This window comes from Grus americana, chromosome 4 (assembly GCF_028858705.1).
Source record: "Grus americana isolate bGruAme1 chromosome 4, bGruAme1.mat, whole genome shotgun sequence".
Taxonomy (NCBI): Eukaryota; Metazoa; Chordata; class Aves; order Gruiformes; family Gruidae; genus Grus; species Grus americana.
In genome coordinates this window covers 67,585,139-67,608,624 of record NC_072855.1, presented here as the reverse complement: position 1 = coordinate 67,608,624, position 23,486 = coordinate 67,585,139, and the positions used below count along the sequence as shown (strand labels likewise).

The 23,486-nt window shown below is 39.4% G+C and overlaps 1 protein-coding gene across 3 annotated transcripts in view; it reads right to left on the bottom strand.

Annotated features, from left to right (window-relative positions):
• The window catches only part of ZNF827 (zinc finger protein 827), a 134,371-nt gene that overhangs the window by 39,391 nt on the left and 71,494 nt on the right, over nucleotides 1-23,486 (bottom strand). For all 3 annotated transcript variants that reach the window (XR_008577075.1, XM_054825146.1, XM_054825147.1), the window contains one exon: nucleotides 13,598-13,831. Coding sequence is in view for 2 of the 3 variants with exons in the window: in XM_054825146.1 (XP_054681121.1) it covers nucleotides 13,598-13,831 (234 nt within the window). In the remaining variant the exon portion in view is untranslated. The remainder of the gene's footprint in view (nucleotides 1-13,597; nucleotides 13,832-23,486) is intronic.

The following is a 23,486-nucleotide window of genomic DNA, read 5'->3' as shown; positions in this document are numbered from 1 at the left end:
ATTTTTCAAACTAGAGAGCAGAAAACAGTTGCATATTTGTAAATATGAGAGTTGTATCACTTTCTATGAATACTGGGTGATCACATACCAGTTAGTGAAGCTTTGTTTTTATTTATTAAATGAAGTTGCAACTGCACACCAGCTCTCCAAAGGTGGGTGGGCACTGAAGACCTCTTACAAACTTTAAGTTACTCTTTATCAGCAGAAGTCCCAGCACAGGCAGTCAGAAGTATTGGTGTGGGGATAGGGGTGGAGGAGGAAACCTCATCTGCTCCTCTTCCGCTCTCTCTTTTATGGAAAATTCCAGATCACTATGTGAAGAACTGGTTTGTTACATCTGCATATGCTTTCAAGATGAGAGGAGTATTCTGGGACCCGTGCTTTTCTAAGGTCTGATTTTGTAACTAAGCATAGATATTCCCTCATACATTACGAGATCCAATAACCTTAATGACCAGTTTCCATAAGCTCATATCCTTCCCTCCTTGCCTTCCTCTCTGGTGTCCTAGGTCCAGCAAACAAAACCATAGTCTAGAAGCCAATTTGTAGTTTACTTTCTACACTTGAGATTCCCTGGGTGTTGCTGAATGCTCTGGCTTGGCTGCAGGGTACATGATCATTTTTTCTTCAGAATAAAAGCTCTGAATTCTCAAAATCAAGGCTCTAAGGTAATTAGACTACCAGACCCCAAATACCTGTATCTTTTGATTCAGACTTTCTGCTGTGAAAAGAGAAGTTGAAAGCCTATAGAATTTATTCTCAATTTAGTTTCAGAGAAAGATGATGACCTTTTAAATCATTTTCATTCACAGCGCTCCTCAAAGGACACTGGTATCATGGCAGAACTGCCCAACTAGGTGTTACCTCTGCTGGCTGGATGCTGACCAGACACTCCAGAAACAGGCAGCCTAAGACAGGCAACATGCCTGGGAGAATCAAGAAAATAAATAAATGCATGAACATAGTTAAATACCAGTAAGAAATCATTCCAACAAAAAAAAAATTTACACGGGATTTATTAATTTTGCCTAAACCTGTACACATACTTCTGGTACTAGTCAAGATACTGCAAACCTTAAGGAAAATCTGCTTCTGTTTACTCATGATTAGCACATGCCCTCAATTGTCACCTATGTAGCCTCCGCAGCTGGTGTCAAGGGAAAGTGCGAGTTTAAATTGCTCAGAATTCATGGCCAAAGGAGGAAAAGGCAACCATAGCACCCAGCAAAAGAGGCTGTGGTAGAGGGTAGGGACAGGCATGCTGCAGCATACAGAGCCAGAGAAGCAGAGAGCTTAGATGCTCAAGAGGATTAGAACCTGAGAGCGCAGTCTGGCCCTTGTCCAGACTGGGGGGGATGTGCTCAGATCTATGACCGTGGGCCAGCATGTTAACTGGTGCAGACAGGGGCTGGCCATCCTGATAGCATCAGGTCACTGATGGAGGCACTCTGCACAATGAGTTTCCTCACATGGAAGTTTCCTTGTCACCTGTCAAATTTTACTACTTAGAAGGCACTGATATTAAAAATAAATAAATGAATAACGGTTTGTAAGAAAAAGCCCAAACACAAACAGTATTTTCTATTAACTTTGGGTCAGAGAGAAGAAAAGGGGGTGATGGTGGATCCACTAACTCAATTTGATACACTAATCTGTTGCTGATCTCTGTTTTTCCCCTCCTAACTCACATATGACTCTGTCAGCCTCACAGATTTTATTCCAAGTGTGAATGTTTCAAACACCACCAGGCCTTTTGTTTTCAATTACCTAATATTACAATGAATCTCAGAGGCACCAAAACATGTTTTGGTCATCCCTGATAACATCCTCAAGCTAGTCAACTAGTTGGTGTTATCTTGTAGTCTCTAGCCAAAGATGAACAGAATCCCTTTAGCCTGAAGACACATGCATTCCTCCTAAAATTGAACTGATGTGTGTCACCAAGTCCTTTTTCATTCCCATGGTTTCTCCCTCTCCCCACATTCCTGTTGTTCTTAAGTGGGGGAAAAAGTGGCTTTGCTGCTTATAGCTCTTTTAAAAAAAAAAAAAAAAAAAAAAAAAAGGAAGCCAGGAGATAAAAGCCACTTGGATATGTTCCAGGAATGATTTACATGAAGTGCTTTCAATCTTTTCTTATGACATTTCTTGACCTTTAAAAGAAACGCATAAACATTGATAAAAATCTTTACCATCTATGATCCACCAGATACATTTCAGACTTTGGAAATTTTCATAGTGAATTCTCAACTGAAGACAAGTTAGAAATATCATATAATGCCTTTTGTGTCCTGTTAAGCAGGTTTTTCTTTTCTCTTTTTTCTAATTTATTTAAAGCTTCCATTAGCTCTATTATAAAACCACAGAACATTGCATCTGCATTGAAAAGTGTAAAAATAGCATGCTGTGCATTGAAAGTGAACACAGAACAGCAAAGGAACGCATCAGGTAACACTGTCAATCAAAAGCTCAGGTAACTCCGCAAACAAATGAGTTCTTTAGATGTCTGACAGACCGAGTTCTGCACCCAGCTGCCAAATTTAGGTGCAGAGTCAAGCTGACCTTTGCTGCTCTCTCTGCTTTTAAAATATTCTTTCTATTTCTGTTCCTGCTCCACACAGTTTAATTCCCTGTCCTGCAAATGCTTTTGAATCGAACTGATACGACCCCAACTAAGGCAAGAGTCAAGCAATACCGATGACCTTCTCTCCCTCACAATCAGCTAGCACTCAAATTGCCCTAACTAAATTTACATATTTGATCATTTCCTTTGACCTTTATCTTCCCAGCTGCACCCTTTTGATCTGACAGAATGCCCCTGCCAAAGGTGAATCCTGTCATACTCCGATTCCCAAAACCAAACACACACAGAAGAGCGAAGCGGGGGGGGATGGTGGTGTCCTCTGTGATAATTTAACAGGAGGTAACAACAGGGAAACACAGACAGTCTGTCCCATGAGCAGCAATCACTGGCATACAACCCAGTTGTGCTAGATCTTGTGCTGGTGAAAGACTGTAAGGTTATGCCCATACCCATCTCACCATACAGGCAGCCAAACTGTAACTTTTTGAAGATTATTTTCCCTTCTGTGCTACAGACAGTTCATTTGTGGAGTAAGGTGATACTTATGTAAGGAAATGAGGGGTATCTCACATGGCTGTAGCACAGCTAAAGTTTTTCAAGTCAAGGACTGGTACACCAAAACGTCTCCTGGTTCAAATAATTAAAATCATGATAGCTCTGGCTTTTTTCCATTTTGCATTTCTCCTTGACTAGATGGGCTAGGTTAAATAAAATGCAATGTATCAGAATACAAAGTTAGTATACTAAGAATAATTTTCTTCATGCCAGATTTTTATAAAAGTACAGACATCTAATTCCTAGCAAAAATCAGCGGAGGATAAAGACTCAAGTAGCTTTAAAGTATCCAGACCATAACCTCCTAAACATGGTCTGCTATTCATTCAAAACTAACCTGGATAAAGCTCAGAACAATAGCACAGCAGTGAACATTGCTAATCTGGCAGAAGATGAACTAAATCACCTAATACGCCTTTTTCTGCTGTTAACTTTGTGATATGGAAACAGCTTAACAAAATAAGAGAAACTTATTGCATACATGGATGTCAAGCCACAGAGATGCTGTTTCTTTGCAGAGAAGTATAACGTTTAATCAGCCAATTTATAAAAGCCTCAATGAACTTCATCCTATTCACACTGAGTGAGACAGTTCTCCGCATCAGATATGAGAAATGCAGTATTGGACAGGCTTGTTCCAGGAGGAAGTAATTTCTTCCACAGCTTTCAGGTTCTCTGGCATTCCCAAGTGCAAGGAATTGCAAAGTACTGGCACTTGCTTAAAAAACCCAAACACAATAGATATATAGAACAATAATTGTGCTACCTAAAAGCTCAGGGTACAGCATTCATCCCTGAAAGCCTGACAGTGTCACCTCAAGAAGGTGTAGCAGTAAGCATGCCTCTGAAATTTAGTCTTAGACAACACCTCCCTACAGCCTAGGACAGAGATTGCCAAGTTTTAGAAAGAGCTTATTCAAGCTACTTCTCTCAGAAAGTTGGGACTGCCACAATCCAACGCAAGCTGTGCACAAGTCAGCAATGTGCCCTCATGGCCAACCATATTCTGGGCCATATTATCAAATGTGTAGCTATCAGGTTGAGGGAGGAGATTCTTACTCTCTATTCTGCGCTTATGAGACTGCATTTAGAGTACTGTGCCCCATTTGGGGCTCCCCAGTACAGGACCGACACTGACATCCTGGAGTACATTCAGTGGAAGGCTAGCAAGATAGTTAGGGGGCTGCTGCAAGATGTGAGAGGAGAACAGCTAAGAGAACTGGGTTTGTTCAGCCTTAAGAAAACAACACTAAGGGGACACTTTATTGCTGCTGACAACTCCCTAAGGTATAAAGGGAAGGTATAGAGAAGTTAGAGTCAGACTTCTCTCTGAAATGTGCTGTGATAGTATAAGAGTCAACAGACAAGTTGGAGCATGGGAAATTCTGTTTGTATATACAGGAAAAAATTCACTGTCAGGATGGTGAAATACTGGCACACAGTGCTGAGAGATGTTGGGGTCTCCATCACTGGACACAATCAAAACTTACTAAGACCCTCAGCAGCTTGGTCTTGTTGGACCTGTTTTGAGAAAGAGTTTGGATTAGATGAACCCTGGAGGTCCTCTCCAAACTAAATTATTCTATGAATCATCGGCACTCGATCAGACCAGCTGCAGGTTTACGCAGAATTTTCAAAACACTCAAGCAAGGGAAAGCTACAACATCCTTGGGTAACACTTGTTCTAGTGCTGCATTAGAAATTTTTCTTAATGTCCACTCTGAACCTTCCAAGCTGCAGCTGGTAGCTGTTGCCCCTTTTACCATCTGCCACTACAGAGAAGAGTTTGACTCCACTGCTCTTCTAAGTTTCCTTCGAGTAGTTGCAGGCTGCGATTAGATCTGCCTTTAATTTCCCTTTGCCAGAATGAACAGGCCTGGTTCCCTCAATGCCTTCTTGTAGGTCATGAGCCGTAGACCCTTAATCAAGTCTGCTGCCTTCCTTTAGACCGTCTAATAATTCTTAACAGCCCTTTTGAACCATGGAGCCCAAAAACGGTACAGTATTGCACATACAGGAAGTAGAAAGGTTTTAAGGAGCATCAGGGAATCTGAGAAAGAGACAGACTGAGACAGAAACAGACTTTCCTCTTAGGGAAGTCTGCTGCCTCCCTGGGTCCCAGGTTAAGGACATCACTGGAAAACTTCCTAGCCTAGTATGGCCCTCAGGAAAAAACAGTGAAATACCTCACAGGATCTAAGGGGTGTTCCTCCAAGAAGGTGACATGGCCGACAGCGCAGATGAAGTGCCTCTACACCAATGCACGCAGCATGAGCAACAAACAGGAGGAGCTGGAAGTCACCATGCTGCTAGAAAGCTATGATCCAGCTGCCATTAGTGAAACTTGGTGGGATGAATCCCATGACTGGCATGTGGCTCTCAGTGGCTACAAGCTGTTCATAACGGACAGGTGAGGAAGAAGGGGTGGAGGGGTTGCCCTCTACATCAAGAAATGGATAGAGTCTGAAGAGCTGTCTCTGAAGAATAGCCACAAGCAGGTTGAAAGGTTAGGGGTAAGAATTAGAGACCAAGGCAGCAAAGGGAACCTTGTGGCTGGTGTCGACTACAGGCTGCCTGATCAAGGGGAGCCTACGGACAAAGCCTCCAGCTACAGGAGGCATCGCGCTCACAGGCTCTCGTCCTACTGAGGGACTTCAATCACCCTGACATCTGCTGGAAAAGTAGCACGGCAAGCTGTAGGCAATCCAGGAGACTCCTGGAATGCATTGAGGATAACTTCTTAAGCCAGGTAATAGACAGCCCTACCAGAGGGGATGCGATACTGGACCTGATTGGCACCAATGCAAATGAGCTAACTGGTGATGTCAAGACTGGAGGTAGCCTGGGCTGCAGTGATCATGCACTGGTTCACAGTCCTGAGGGATATGGGACAGGCAAAGAGTAAAGTCAGGACCCTAAATTTTAGGACGGGGGGTCTGAGCAACCCGATCTAGTTGAAGATGTCCCCACCCATTGTAGGGGGTTGGACTAGATGACCTTTAAAGGTCCCTTCCAACTCAAACCATTCTATGATTCTATGCAGCACTCATCTGTTCTAGAGGGGACGCACTGAACATGCTCTTCTAATGCAGCACAGTCTGCTTTTCACTTTGAGATGAAAGTCAAACCCCAGTGCACAGATTTAATAAAAAGCACAAGTCATGTAGTAAATACTGCTTTTGCTGATACCACAGCTGTCCAATGACTTTCCACTGCTGAAATCAAATGAATTCTTGTTAAATCATTCATGCTTCTTCCCACCATTTTATTTAAAACTTCATCCTGCAACTAAAATTCTAAGTTGCTCTTATTTGCTGAAATGCCCATCAGCTGTACAAATCAACTTTATGAATCAACTTAGAAAAGAAAGCCTTTCCTATATGTCTCATAAATTAGACACATGCACTAGTTTTCACAATCAAGCAGACAGGGGTAACTAGTGGGTCAACTTGTACCGCCTTTAAAAGCTTTCAGTACAGAGAATCAGGCATTTTGTTATAATAATTGTTCTGATTTGCTAGAAATAAACATGCCCTAAACTAGCTTAAATAAAACCTCAGACGCAGGGAACAGTTGGCAAGCCCTGAAGGTTCTGCTACAGAGGCACAACAAGTAACATCTGATGTTCCCTAGGGCGCTGTGCTTGATGCTTTATTTTGCTAGTATTTTTTCAAACTGCTGTTTTATATAAGACTATGTCAATGGGCCTTGAATCAATGCAACAGGATCCTGCATAAAAAAAAATAAAATCACAAAATGGCTCATATTTGGTAAAGTGGAACCTCTGAACTCCCATGTTATGGAATTTTGCAACTACAAGTTTAGTTTTGCAAAAATGCAAGCCAAAAAAAAGGGGGGGGAGCAAATTAAAGCACTAATTTGTGATACACATCTACTGCTCCTTCCATTTAAATGGTAGGATTATGGTGCTTACCTGAAAGACCCTACTTGCAGAACACAGCCAACCCCTCAAAACATAGATCAAGAAGTATTTGAATAAAAGTCTACATGTGCGGTGAATTGTTATTTTACAACATATTCCAATCTATGCAAATCTCCTAGTTCAAGAAAATTCTAGTCTTAGCATTTGTGCAGCAAGCCGCACCTTTGCAGAGAGCCTGGCTCCAGTTCTCCTGTATTTACAAGCTGACTCTCCAAAGGCAAGGGGGACTTCAAGAGGCCCTCTGCAAATCCACAATTGTCCATCCACAATCCTCTGACACTTTGAAAAAAATCGCCATGCCCACTTTCCATAGCTTTGTGGCCACTCCCACCTGGCTGAACATCATCAAGGAATAGCAGTAAAGCAAAGGATCAGGGTGTTTGTTTAAACAAATAAATCAAATAAAATCCAGAACACCAAAAGAAGCATATTTGAACCACAGACATTATGATTTCTTATTATTCCAAATTATCTAATCTTTTAAATTAACACGGTTTTCATTAAATGCCAAGATTACCTTGACATGGGAAAAAGGAAGATGATGAATTGCAATAACTTAAAGGGATAGCATAGCATCTACTGAACTAAAAGCTAGGCTCTGTTATAAGGTACCTGTTCTTCTGTGATTTTTGTTGTTTTGTGGGGTTTTTTAAGATCTATAAGGGAAAAAACCCTTAAACGTTTCAGACTTCCATCCTTCGCACTCTATACTTCTCCTGGGAACAGGCAATATTTTTTTGCATTTTTCCTGCTTTTGTGTTTAGACATTAATGTTGTCATGATACATGGCAAAACCCATCAACAGGTAAGAATCCATTACTAGTTGGGTTCTTTTGGGATTATGTTATTATGCAGATGTCATAGAAAAGCTTATTAAACTGAATGAACGTACCGTGGCCTGATATGAACTTCATGGAGTACAGCATTGGCAGGAGAGTCTCAAAATCTTGGAAAAAAAAAGTCTGGAACCTGACACATTACAATAATAGATCTAGCTATCTAGAAACTTGTATCTTTTTTTATGCTGTAATTAAAACACAGCTTCACTCTAACCATCCACGATCAATTTCACATTTCTGTTGGTTAAAAAAACTAAACAACAAAACAACAACAAACACTTGGCTAGTAGCGGGATTTAATCTGGTGATGTGACTTGCCATGGCTTGCCATCTCTCTAGTTCCCATCAAGAGAAAGTCTTACTTTGGGTCATAAACTTCGCTGCTTACTTTTCTGGGCTTCTACAGAAGCACCTGCTGTTGCCCAGAGCTTGCTAATGAGCTATTTAGAGACCAAGGCAAAAAGATGTCCCTGTATTTTCACTCCTCTGCCCATTATCAAGGCTCTCTAAGCAGGGATGAAAACACCCCTGACAGCTCCCCTGCAATCTACGTACAGAGACTTTTACGAGGTCCAAACAACAGCTGTCTCCAACGACAGCAGCCTAGCTCCATACAAGCACTTCCCAGAAGAGCCCACAAAGTTCTGAAAAAGAAATATATAGAAAGGTTAGTTTCTCTGTCCCCCATGTCACCCAAAGAACATAGTAATGTACTTTTTCTTCACCATAGTAACAATAAACCAAAAGACTGCCAAACGCAGCCCACTAAACCTGGGAAGACTTTGTGACTGCTAAGAATAATAGCTTACTAGCCATGGACCCGTTTTTGTTGTCAATGCACATTGCTATCAACAGCTAAGCATAAAGCCACCCAAGCCTTAAAATGAGGCAAATCTGACAGCAGCTGTCCAGCCACACACACATAGTTAGCACTCGTAGTTAGCAAACTTTTTAAACTGATACTGTCATTTAGTTCCTCTGGAAGTCTGTGCTGTTGCGACTGGACTGGCTTTGGTATGAGCTAATTTAAAGCCTTCTCAGATAGTCCTTCACCTCGCTGTGCCCTAACGCACAATGTGCCATTTTTGGAATGGGAGTAGCATTGAGGTGTTCTGGCCTTCATCTTATGCTAGAATTGTACTATCATTCTTTTTCCTCTTTCTTCCTCTTCTTAAATAGAAGTTCTAATCCATGTAGTCTCAGTTAAACGTAAGATATAGTGTAAAAAAAAATTAACTACAAGGCACGAAATAGGAAATCAGCATAAACATTTTCAAGTGGATAAAGGCTTAATCAAAAAAGGAAAAAAAACCCCACCCACCAAACCCCCACAATAACCAGTTGTGCTGAAAGAGGAATTGTCATATAATTAGGTGATAATAAATGGAGTTGATCAAGAATGCTTTTGGAATTAATTGTATGCAACATTTTACTTCATGACCTTGGCACAAAAACTAAGTATGCACTAATTGCATCTGCTGATAACCCAGAATTATGAAGCATTGTTGGTACTGGGGAATCGGTGTACTACAAGACACACAGTGTGTCCCGAGGACTGAAGTACAAAAAATCCAAAGGAACTGAATAGTACAAAGGTCATGCATTTGCTAGTGATAACAAGGATATGTGCAATACATGGGGAATTGATCCACTGGTAAAAAGAGAGTGGAGGAAAACAACGGGAGTTACTACTGAAATGCAAAATGACTACATTTCACAAATAAGATATAGCTGAAATAAAGGCAAATGCGATTCAGACAACATTTCTAGGAAAGACGGGGACATACTAATGTCATAGTTCAAGGCACCAGGGCAACATATTACTTATAAAATGCTAGTACCTGGAATAGATTTTATACACCTCCAGCTATGCATTCATTTTTGGACAAGAAGGAAAAACACTGTATGCTTCTGAAAGATAATATGTGCCCAAAACATATTAGCGGCATGACTATTTCAGCAGAACATGAGTTTTTACACTCAAACATTAGCATGTAAATGCAAACATTTATTTCAAATTTCAGTCTCCTCTGAAACCTGTCTTTCAATTCACAAGACTGAGTGTATAAAACTGACCAAGGATCACTGGGTGCACCACTTAATTAAACATTTTAAGAAATAAATTAGCTTTTCCATGAAAGAGAACTGGTAAGAATGTAGAAAACTGGTTCAGGTGTATTTGAAATACATTACTTCCATTTCTTATAAGTGATTTTGTGCAACATTTAAGAGGAATTCAAAATCTTGGAGGGGTGGCACCCTACAAAACAGAGATGAGAGCGATTTGCCTCACTCCACTATCTCCTCAAATCTGTTTGCTTACCATTGGATCTAGTCTCAGTCAAGACTTAGTAATGGACAGAATTCACAGCTCACCTTCATACATTCATATAAATCATGGTAGTCATTTTATGTTCCTCTGTAAAATGAAGGTTGAAAGTCTACACTGAGGCTTGAACTTTGCCTGCTAACCCCCGAAGACCATTTCTTCCAAATGGTCGTTTCATTTATTTTTAAATGGGCAGATCAGTTGTTAGGAAGTTTTGTTTTGGCTATCTGGATGGAAATGGGTTCTGCCTAGACATGCCCAAGAGACATTATTAGCCTTCTTAGCTTGAATAATCCTTTGGAAGAAGTGCGACTAGGTATCAAGTGACTAGGTATCAAGTTTGTGAACTGTGAGGTAGAAGATCTGAATCCAAGTGGCAGACAGTGGAGAAAAAACTGGTACAAAAGGTCATAGCATCTCCAGATAAGGTCCAACTCCACCAAAGTAATATGCAGGGCAAAGGCCTGATTTTAAACACTGGTTGTGTGCTGCTAGAAGCATGTGAGTGTCCTGACAGCTTTTTAGCTTAATGAGAAAAGAGAGAGCCTTGTGTAGTAAAACTAAAATCGTCAGCTGCGTATGATTTTTCTCTTGTTACTGTACGTTTACCTCTACAGTGACAACTATTAAATGTTCTGTTAATGTTCTACTACGGTAAAATATGTTTATTCTTCTAACTTTTCCTAGCTTTAGAGTAGTTTCTGAGTGGTGGACAAGTCCCTCCATTATAGGGGCTGGTGATTTGCAGGAAGTCTCTCTTACAGTAGGCACCAGCCCAAACTAGGCTCCCCAGCTGGAACGGCTTTCCACTACACTGTACAAGCTCCGCTAAGAGCTAGCAACACAGCACCTCTGTTTGAGAAAAGAGATTTCCCAGTGAAAAATATAAACTGGTGTATCCTTCACACGAAAGGAGACAGCAAGGCCTATGCCTAAATCCCAAGAGGCTCCCACAAGGCTGCAACAATCGGCAATATTATTGCTCAGGGGATATCAGAAGCATGTACATCAGTAATGCAGAAAGCAAACTACTATTATGTCAGAAATCCCTTGCTGAATTTGTATGCAGTGCAGGTTTTGATAATTAGTATTACACAGAAGAAAGTGAAAATAACAAAGCAAACGATGTAATCCATTCAGTTTTTACCAAGGATATAGAGCCCAGAAGGACCTGACTTAAACCCAATTATATAATATATATCAAATCTTATAAGGGCACTTGACTGAAGATTTCCCACAGACAGCAAAACTTCCAGACATACTCATTCCTTTCCTTTTTTTTTTTTCTTTTCTCCTTCCAATACCAGGAAAAAGGAGGAACATTATTCTTGTTTTCACTTTATTCTGAAGAAGTGGCTTGATTGTTTAAGTTCTAAATCACCAAAAACAGAGTGCAGAATTGCTTAAGATAAGCTGGGAAGCCAATAATGATCTCAGAGTATTCTACCAGATAAAGTAAACATTAAAAAAACACTAAAGAGGCTACTTATCTTAGATATTCCTCTTATATTTGTCCTACATTAAACCGTATCTTAGTGTTTTCCTCCTTTATAGTTTCTGCCTTAGATGGTAATTCAGAAAACTCTAAGTTGAAAACAGTGTATGTGATAAACTTGGTATAACCCCACCCACTGGCTGATTCAGGAATACCAACTGCAGCAATTCCAACTGAATAAATCCTAGAGTAATTCTTTACCTTGTCATCTACAGATTAACCAAAAAGACCACTATCAGCAAAAACTGCTTCATCACTAAGAGATCATAAATGTTAAACTAGCGTATTTCTTACTACAACCTTTAAATGCTGGGAGTTCCCAACAGAAGTGACTGAAGACTTGACCAAGATTTTATACACGCCATATTTCACTCATACAAACAGATATTTAAGGCACAAATATTCAAATATAATAGTCTGTAATAAAACTATTTAAACACAGCCTGCTAGTGCTGAATTCAAAATTCGCAATCAAGAACCCCAGTGTCTCTGAAGTACTTGAAAGATCATTAAATTACGGAGCTCGCTCTTTATGAAAATAGTTACACAAATTTATAGGCACCAAGAAAAATAAAGTCACAGGTTAACATTCATTAGGCTGCAAAGTTTTGTTACCAGAACACCATACTCAAACCAGTTACCAGCAGCAACAGTGCACTATATCAATAACCAAATGTTTAGTATTTGGGAATCAGTGAAAAATTGGGAAACTTCTGCTCCGATCAACTTTTGTACCAGGGAGGTATTTTTGCACCATTAACACGGAAGGCTTGCAAATCAATGACTTAAATTCTTCTGCAAATTAAAGCGTGCAGGTATGAACAGGAGTGAATTAATTACATGTTAGAATTTATCAGGGAGATCCTAGTCAGTTAAAGTCTTTCAGGTATAAATTTGAGCTTAAATTCAATGTTGACACTATCCAATCAACCCAAATAATTTCAGATAGGTTTGCCAGATACCTCAGAAGTTACTAAACTTGTAAGCATTTCCACTGGCACCTCTTGCGTGACTTTGGCACACTTAAAAAAAAATAAGTCTCGTCCAGTTTTGGAGAAGACTTACAAACTAACCAATTCAGTTTAGGTGCAGCCTCCCAGATTGACTTTCACATCTTGGTCCTAAAAACTGAAGTCTATTAGAAGTTCAAAGCCTTTTCATCATTCACTTAACCTGTTCGTAGCAGGGAAAATTCTACCCTTTTACTTTCCCTTAAAGTTAAACCTCAATTCTGACAAGTTAGACAAAGCATAATTAGCAGAACATACATTTTTATTTGACTCCCTCCAGCTGTAACAGTACATATGTGTATACACATGCATACTGTCTACTTGTCTGGCAGAAGGATGTATCACTAAAGCAATGTAGGCAAGTTCAAGTGGTCTCCCTAACAGCAGAAAGCTGGGTCAGTTTACATTATTTTTTTTAACAGCGTATCTTATGATTTTGAGGACAAGACATTGTCAGAAAAAAATAAAAGGCTTTAGAAGTCATCATTTATAAAGCTGTATCAGGTATAGTTCAGTGCAGACACATATTCTTATGATGTTAATGAAGTGACAAGTAAATAAATTGGTATTAACACGTTTTGGTACATTTTAAAAATGACAACATCTAAAAGCTTCAAGGCATCATTCTTTTGACTTATCCCATAGTCATTAATTTGAAAACCAGAGCACAGATAATTAGATACTATGGTGACCTAACTGAGATGTCTTATGTATATGAACTTATGTAGACAGACCTTTTCAATTGTTCCTTCACTTACTACTAAAGCTAAATATTCTTCTGCAAGTAACCCTGCTAGTGTGCATGAAAAAAAAATTAAGAAGTTGAATATTATTAAATAATATACCTGAGAGCTTCATGAGGAGCTCAGATGCTGCCTTGACTGACATGTCCTGCCTCATCACGTTTGCCTGCACTTCCTGTGGCTTGAGTTTCTCTTCAGGGACGTTTGCAGCTGAGGCTTCGGATTCCTGGCTGAACACATAGCTGGACTGAGACAAGGCTGAACTTGCAACTTCTTCATCCTTAGGCTCCTCTTTCACTTTAAATTTAGGAGTCAAGGGCTCTTTTTGATTTGCAGCTGCCAAGAGAAGGAAAGAAGTGAGACTTAACGAGGTATGTAATATATAATCATAGAGCAACTAGTAACAGGAAGAAACCATAACCTGAGAAATGCCAGAGAAAGTAACGGAAGCAAGCATGTATTCAAAGATGCTTCAAGAGGTAAACAAACTTCTGCATCTTTTGTACAAAGGGATAGCTCTGAAACTCAAAAATTGCACATACCAGAGGTTAAGAAACCATCCTTCTCCTCTTATTTTGTCCCTATGCCTCCTAAAAGCATTCCCCTAGTCATCTGTAAGTCTTCTATAGGCTTGACGGAAGGTTAAAACATCATTTCATATAAGGGCAAATTTAGCAAAGCCCATGGGTACTACATATTGAGTTCTTAGAGCATGGGAAACAGGCAAGAGATGAGGAGCAGAAAGACAGGAAACCTAAGCAAGGAGTAAAAGGGAAAAGAACAGCAAATTCTTAGGTTCTAAAAATTGGTATTTGTTAAGAAAGAAAATAGGAATTTTCAGCTCTGCACTGGAAAATGCTGTTAGAGCACTGTTCCAGGTTCTCCATCCATAAAAAAGAAAGAGCAAATTTAAAATAATTCCATGTAAGCAGCTGCACAGCCTCAGAGAACGGTACAGAGATCTTGGGGCTGCTTAAAATCTACACACCAAACAATGTTGTTCTTTAACAGTCTTTCCGATACCCCTTGACAGCAGTAGATCCTTTGCACTGTTTGGTTGAAGGGATAAAACCAAGAACACCTCTTAAACAGTATTTCCAAACCCAAGCAATATAAATTAACAGGCAGACTGCATGACAAACAGGAGGCTACACTATTTTTCAGCAGCTGCTCTTACAATTCTTTATGCTTGACCATTAAGAGATACTTCCCTCTTAGTGGCTTTTTCTTGATCAAAATTTCACTTTAAATTCCCAGTAACACACAGATGACTTGTTCAGTACCCCAAACTTTGATGAGTTTACATTTTTCTCACCTCTCTCAACCTCTGACTCCACAAATATGAAAGACAGAGCATCGTCCCCATTCTGTTATCTTTCTAAGCTCTCTCACCACTTACCTCACTACCTCTCCTACATATTTTCCTTCTTCCACATGACAATCCCCTGTCTACCCTTATGACTCTTGCAGATGAGCTCTGTCAAATCTCACTTGGACCACATAAGAAGGATGTACCCCACCACCTCTTTCGCGGGCCGCAGCAGGGCATTAGAAGCCAACGTGCATTGCCTGCTGTAGAGAGCCATTTGTTTTACAAACCCATTACATGAACAGAAAAAGCCGAGGAACTGGCACATTACAGGGATGGTAATATCCAACTGAAAGGGCAGGTACTAACAGGTCAAATTAATCCAACAAAATCTGGCAACATTCACCTGCTTAAGCCCTTGGTCTACTTTCTCCTCTGGCTCCTCACTTTCCTCACTTATATTCTCAGATACTCCCCTTCTCAGCAGTTCCCCCAAAATCTGACTCCCAGAGAATCTGCATTCCTGCATCCCACTGTAAAGTGCTCACCATCTCCCAGAGACCTCAACCCTAAAATATGGGGTACAATTGCCATCTTTATTGCAAATATACACTTCTGTTTGCTACTTTGAGCTTTGTTCATTTTCACACAGTCCACAAACCATTTTGTGGTTTTCTTTGTGTATGGGTTTTTTTAATTATTATTATTATTACTTTTAAAGCTACTACATTACCCTGTAAGACAACACGTATCTTTTCAGTTTGTATTCCAGGGTTGCTTGATTTTTCTCCTTTCTTATTGGTTGGCAAGCCATTACCAAAGAACAAGATTAAAACAAGTGGTCTAACCAATGTACACATAAGCAGCATGTAGACACACACTGGTGCTATTCACTACTTCAGAAATTAAATTACCTTATATGTGTAATTTTTAATATGACCTATGAGCACATTTCACAGTATTAGGAATAGCTTTTTCCTTAATAAAAGAAAAAAAAGAGCAAAAGCAGAAATATGAAACATTAAAGCATGCTTTAATTCATCAAAATACAGGTTAAGGCTCTCAAACCAATCTTAACTTTACCAAGGTACTTACAAAAAAAAAAAAAAAAAAAAATCCATCTATCTTCACTATCCAGGCTCAGTCTATTTTGGGATTTGACCTGGGGTGATGAATGGTCACAAAAAAAACCCCAAAAACCCCAAACAAAAAACCGAAACCCACCAAAAAACCAACCCAAACCTTCTGTGCCACGCTACCTTCTGCATTCCTTCTCTTTTAAAACATGCCAGTCTAGCTGCTACTGATATGAAAAATACCTCCACCAGGAGCTGAGTGCAACTGATAGAGAGCATTCTGCCTGAACATTCAGAGAACCTGGAAAAAAAAAAATCTTCTGAATTTATTCATTTCAAGAAGGTATTAATTCAAATTGTCCCAGAAAATAAAGGAAACATGAGTCTGAGTGAAGAGATAAAGATAACCCACTAAGAACAATCATTAACCTGTGAAGCCAGCTATGTTTCTGCTCATGAACCAGGGCAAAAAATGAACCAGGCAGAAGCAGCACTATAGACCAGGTCAGCATATACTTTTACCACTTAAAATACAGAGGCGATACATTAAACTCACATACATAGATCAGTGTAAGTTTGCAACCATACACCATGGTCCATTATAAGCCAGGTTAAGAACAATGTAAAAACATCCATACACAACTGGAATCACTGTAACAGAATTCATATAATATCACAGCCTTAAACTAGGAACTTTTTTCAGTCAGGTGCTATAGTATGCAGATGCCTCACGGATTCCCTTACCACAAGATCATCCATCAAGTTTCGCTCCTTTCCTGTGTCTCACTTTCCCCTTCCTTCCCTACCCCATACATTAGCTCTCCTACTGTGACTGCACATCCTGCTGTAAGCCACTGTTCCCTCACACTTCTGAGCCGCCACCCAGCCCCAACAATGCTAAAACTATGTTGACAACAAATCTACCAGCACATCAGTCATAATCTAAACAAGCTCTTTATGAGATCTGTATACTCAGTTTGTCCCTGTGTGTCTACAAGACATCACCTATGACAAATACAAAACATGGTCAGGGGCCCACAATCCAGAGTAAGTCCTGAAGATGTGCATTTGGCAGTATTGCATGAAGGGGAAAAGAAACCCGGACTATTGTTCTTACCTATGTTGCTGGTTCTGCCTATTCTAGCTGCTTTTGCTTTGGACAGAAGATAGAATTAATGAATAAGGAAAGAAGAAGGGTTTTATTTCTTTAATTAACTCACAACACATTCCTTGAACTGACCACACTTCCCAAAGTCAAACATTTTAATTGTAGACAAATCACAAAAATAGAAGGGATATTTATTTTTCTTTCCCCAGAAAACAAAAACAATAAAAATCAGAGAACTATTAGGTCAGTTTCAACCCAATTACTTCAATTAATGGGGCTTTTACTCTTTCTTGAAATATATTAAAGCAGATTCCAATGTAAATGAAGCCTAAATAGAAAGACAAATAAAAAAAGGGGGAGGTTGTCCAGTCTATCAGATCCATACATTAAAACTAGAGGGGGAAAAAAACCCATCCAAAACCAAAAAAAGCCAACAAAAATCTCTACCACTCTTGCCTCTGTCCCATCTTGGATCCACAATTATAGGCAAAATTGCTAACACATGGGAAATAGTAACTATGATACATCCACTAGTCATATTAGGGAGAACAATAAACAGATAGAAGTAAAAACATTGCAAATAAGGGAAATAAAAGTTGACTGAGATCAGTTTAAAAAAAAAAAAACAAACTATGATTGAGGAATCTTTTAAAAATTAGAACTAGACAAGGATTAAAAAGATTATGTTGAAGTCTATTAAAGTATATTTGAAGTACAAAATTATTACTACCCAGAAGGAATAACGTCTTCTATCTACATACAAAAATAGATACACATGCATATACTTAATTTGTATTTAATTTACATTCATTCTGAACTGCAATGAGAACAGACTGAAGGATGTGTTGCCTGCAGATTGAATCCAAAACCCCAGCAATTTAATTTTGAAATATGCAGTGAGTAGAAAAAACCAACCACCCAGCAAATGCAACCAACAGGCAGCAGTCTCAAGCAGAGTTGATAATTCTCCATTTGTTCCATTCCATATCCAGAAAAAAACAGATCAAAGAAGATTCCAGGCTGTTGATTTTTATCTTCCTGGCAACTGGAATCATTTGATCTATTTGGCAAAAGTAGATGATGAAAGTTATAACACTTTCCTCAAACTGCCAAATGCCACAAGAAAAGCTTTGGGCATCTGCCACAAATCTGAGACGCTCTGATAGAAGCTGCTAACAGCATCGGTCCACTTATGAGGATTTCTAAATGCTCAAAATGTTTTTAATTGAAAGAGGAAAAATGGACTGATTACTTCAAGCTAAGCTCAATGTCACAAGTCACAATCAGCAAGGTGTTGGTCACCATTCCATCTGTCTGAACAAAGAACATGAGAAATAAAAAAGAATCCACAACAAAAATGCTGCTACAAAAGAGACCACGAGAAAAAGCATCTACAGAGTCCGGGTCAAAAGAAACTGTGGTGAAAACACCACAGTACGTCGCTGCACCATCATATTATTTTACAAGAGATGCCTGACTACAGCTACAAAGATGAGAGCGAGCAGGCCAGTCATGGCTGATGGCAAAGGGGAAAATGAGGACACATCCCAAAAGGCACTGCAAATTGAACTGGTCTCCTTGAGATCTTGCAGGAAAACCTCCCTTTGTGATTCTCCTCAGAGACACTATGGCAAGAGAACCATGGCACAACTTCTACCTGAGGAAGAAAGGGCAGTGTTTTATCCAGGTCCTACTGGAGCTAGAGCATCTGAATGACACAGGGAGCCTTCCATTCCAGGTGGTAAGTTGTTAAAAAAACAAACAAGACCTTTGACAGATCAGTTCCATGGTATTTGGAAGACACATTTCCCCAAGACTGGGCATCATCATCCTGAAGGCAGCTGTGGTCAACAAAGGGTATGACTTGAGTCTTCTTCTATTTTCACTCTAGTAATTTGTGTTGGCATTCTGCAAGGAGACCATGGCTTATATTTGATGACATTCAAGAACCGAGCAAGGGGTACAAACACTGCAGAAGAAGCCTCCGGTAAGTTAATTGCTTTGCAAGAAAAATCTATGCAATTGGAACCTGTTGGAGAATCTCCAGACTAAAATCCAATTGGGCTGATAAATTATGTTCAACTTCTTAAACATAGAGGCTGTCTACACTGTAAGTGGCCCAAAAGGAGAAATACCGTTCTTCTGGCAGGACAGTCTAGCTGGTCTCTCATTTATTTTTAGTGCCTTCTGCCCTGGAGTATTAATCTGTCCGAGAGCACCTCATGTTTCCGAAACCCTCCTGGGAGTGCTAACTCAATTACATCTCATTTTTAGAGCCCTCTACTTTGCCCTCAGCCAAATAAACTAACCTATAGGCCTCCAAGGAAGAGGATGGGAACTATCAATGAAAAAGTTACTTATGACTCAAGGGCGCTCAGAATTAAACCATTTCTTTTTATCAAAGCAGCGGAACAGCAGAATAGACAACCATGACAACTATGATGATGCCAAGACTTGCCACCCCCAGGCTTCCAAAGACCACTTAAAATATGAGGTCTTCCAAACCATCTTGTTAAGTATGTTAAAAAATGTGTAAGCAGAGGTTAAGAATAGGCCAGCTAACCATCTTGATCTTCTCTAAAGCTGCTTTGCATGTAAGGAGCTGTAATCAAGCAAAATGAGACACAGAACTGGAGAATGACCAGGCCTGCTACCGTCCCCTCAAAATTTCACAGTGTTCTAGTCCAAGTGGAATGGAGGAATCAGGGAAATTGCTGATGCACCTGTAGGACCACACATCCTCCCACACCCCAAGATGTCTTTTATGCAGCCAAAGTCCCAACTGCTAAAGAAGGTTGTAATATCTGCCAAGACCATCTTCTGATTTCCAGGTAAAAATCAACATAACAGTAGAATAAACCAGGTAGCATTCTGAGGAAGCTGGAGAAAAGAGGGGGAGGATAGTGAAAGGAGCAAAGGGAAATCTGTTGCTAATAGGAAAGAATTGTTTGCAGTATGGAAATTTCTTCTCTCTACAAAGCAGCAGAGACAGAGAAGGACAGAAACCCTACCAGACTGACCTTTATATTTGTTTAAGAAAACAAAACCCAAACCAAACAATCAGAGATGATTGAACTAACAATGTCTTCAATTCCCATTTTGGATAGCTGTGACAGAAAGGCTCACGAGCTAGGACTTCTGCCCAGTGTAATGGTAAAATCAGGGACGTAAAAGAGCCATTAGTATAGTCTAGTCTTATACTCCAAGTATAAGAGCTTGCATAGACACTAAAACTAAATTGTAAGCACAGAGCTGGTCCAGAACCATATTCATGTCTTCTTTTAAGTTGTGTTGGGCTCAGTACACAAAAAAGCAGTTTGTTTTCCTGCATTTTAAATCACTGAATTAGAACAGAGTCTACTCTGCTTTATCTCACTAAATTCTACGTATTCCTTCAAGATGTAAAACATGACGGGTATGATTTTAAGGATGTCAGGAAATTGTGGATGTAAGACTAGCAATTGCTGAAAACAGCTTATAAGGGTGGTGATATATCAGTGGCAAAGATTAGTACAAGCTTTTCTTTGCCCAAGTTTTAATTTGCCATGCTATTGCCCCTTTTCAGTTTTATTTCAAATTAAAAGTCTATATAAAACTTACGAAAATGTGAATCTGGAGAGACACTTCAAAGAGAGATCTTGATGACATCAGGGGTATTTACACTGACAGCAGCATTATGGAATTCACAGTATTTTTAAATTAAGGATATGGCTCAATAATTGCCAGTCCTGTACACTTACATATTCTAATTGAAATTTTACATTCTGGCATAAACTGTGAATCCTAAATATAGGCAGTATGGTCTTTTCTTTGGAACTTGCTACACAAATACATCAATTATGACAATTTAATTGGACATGCTTTTATTTTATTAAAAATAGCTGTTTAAAGAGTTTGAGCCAGTCAGTTCAGTACTGTTGATGGCAAATGCTAAAGACTTTTCAAATTGCTTGTGTTACCTTTAAAGAATGCAGTAATTTTCAAGAGGCAAACAGACCAAATAATTGAAGTGATTACTTAGCTTATCTACTAATATTTTGTATGTAGCTGTCTGATGATTTACTATTTCATTATTCCATTAATGGAATCAGCTAATAAAACGTGAATGCAAACTCCAAGTACTTTGGACAGTCACCAAAATCCCATAGTGGCATTATTTTCCAAAATAAAAATTTGACTCCTCATACGATAGTGACAGCAGATATAACTTAAATGGGAGAAAGCATAGTTTAACATTGCCAGCCCCAAACCCTCGGCATGTTATCTCTCCTTCCTCCTCTCTATTTTAAAGTTTTTCCATGCGAGTAACTGGGGGAACATAAAAGAACTGCAGAAGCAGGGCACACTTGATAATATCTACCGTCACAAGATGAAGAGACATGCTTTCTAGAGTAATGTACTTGGTGAACACAGAGAGGTGTGGGAGAGAGGCCAGCAATGAAGTATGCTTTACAATTACTGTTTCCACATAGAATTCCTTTGAGATCAATAGTGCAAGAATCCCATTCATTTTGATGGGATTCATTTATTTTCGAATGTTATGAAAAGTAACTGCAGCACATAACACAGGCACAGTAATAACTTCACTAGCGTACACCAGCCATTGTAATTTGGATCACTGTGAAAGCTGTTTCTTATTACAAAAGAAAACAAGCCTTAGAAGGGGGTGGAAGGACATCAGTATTTAAGGAGATGTGTTGTACAATGTCTGCCACTGAAACTTTTGAAACAGGAAAAGCAAATACTCTGCAAATTAAGATATGAATGCAGTAACAAAGTTTCAATGTGGAATTAATGGACTGGTGGAAGGAAACATTCTGGCAAAGCACTGATCCAGCAAAGTACTCGGGCAACTTAAAGCATACGAACAGTCCTACTGAAATAAGGGGTAAGATTTGAAGGTAAAAACATGCCTGTGCTTAAATATTCTTCTGTTTATATGTTGAGTCATCTGCTAATTGTCTTTACAAACAATAACCCTCTCCAAATGTAAATAAAATTTCAGAGAACCCTTTTAAATTTCTTGTGAATTTAAAAACATTTCCTACCTTAAACTAGGATCTAGAGAATGGAATCTGGAGAAAATGTCAAGATTTGTTCTTATTTTTAGATTTACATTTGGTGATCTGTGTTATGCCTTATTTCATAAAACATGTAATTAAAAATCTTTCTAGCAAGCAAGGGCACAGAATTAGGGCTGAAGGGATCTTAAAAGATCACCCACACCAACATTTCTCAACCTCTTTAAATCTAAAGCTCCCCTAAGCCTGTCTGAAAAAAATTCAGGGGCCATTTTGAGCAGTGTCATCACAATTCATTTCTGTCCCATACGAAATCAGGTCTAACTTTGAACAGCTGTAATTTTTTTTTTCCCACTTTGCTTCTCTACAGCTTGCTGCTTGGTTTTGTTCAGCTGAAATTTCTTGCAACTGCTTCCGATGTCCTATGGTTCACTGACTGAGATACACAGATCTAGTCCATCCTACTGCCTAATATGTGATCAACCACAGCTGACAGGTAGTTATCTAATCTGATTTTAAAACTCTCCAGTGGCAGAGATGCCACAATCTCTCCAGCCAAACTATCATAGAGGTTTAACTACAACTTTTGGAAAGATTTTCCTAATGCCAACTTAAACCCTACAGCAATATAAACCTGTTATTTATTGTCCTAATTATGGTGAATCGCCAACAGATTATTTCCTTCTCCCCGTGACAAACTTTTTAATGCATTAAAGGCTTATTAATGACTCTCCTTACTCTTCTCTATAGGCTTCACAACTTCACTCCGTTTTATCCATCCTCACTGGACATGTTTTCTAAACCTCCACTCATTTCTGCTTCTCTCCTTCGAAGTTTTTCCAACAGTCTGCACTCTTCATAAACTATAGTGCCAAAACCTTGGACTAAGAAGAGCAAGACTAAGAAGAGCAGGACTGTTTCCCACTTCTTTGAGGCTGTTTCTCTCTGTATACATCCCAGTACAACTGCCTTTTTAGCACCAGTATGACATTATTAACTCCTGTTCCCTTCCCACAGAATTGTTACCTAGCTAGTTGTTCCTCGTTTTGTATTTGTACAACTGTTCAACAAACAGTTGCACATTTTTTACAGATCTCTCCTGACTGCGACTCTTCTGACTGTGAACTACTTTCAACGTACTGTTTTCCAACCATCTGATATCCACTTCATCTAGACAAGAAAGGTACTGCATTGCACAATCAGAAATAATACTGAGAATCAAGATTATATACATGCTTATTAAGATTCAATTTTAAAATTCATAATAGTTAATAAACACCAATTTTGTACCATCTTCCACCCTAGGTGCACCAGTTAAACTTCTGGAAACTGCAACTAGTAGGTCTGAAGGGAGACAATCACTCCTGAGTCATGCACTCGGAAAAAGAAGAGGCCAAAACCACACAGAAATGAGAACCAACAGGCTCCGAGGCCTCCCATGAAACTGGAAGCATACAAACCAACACCAACCAAGAAG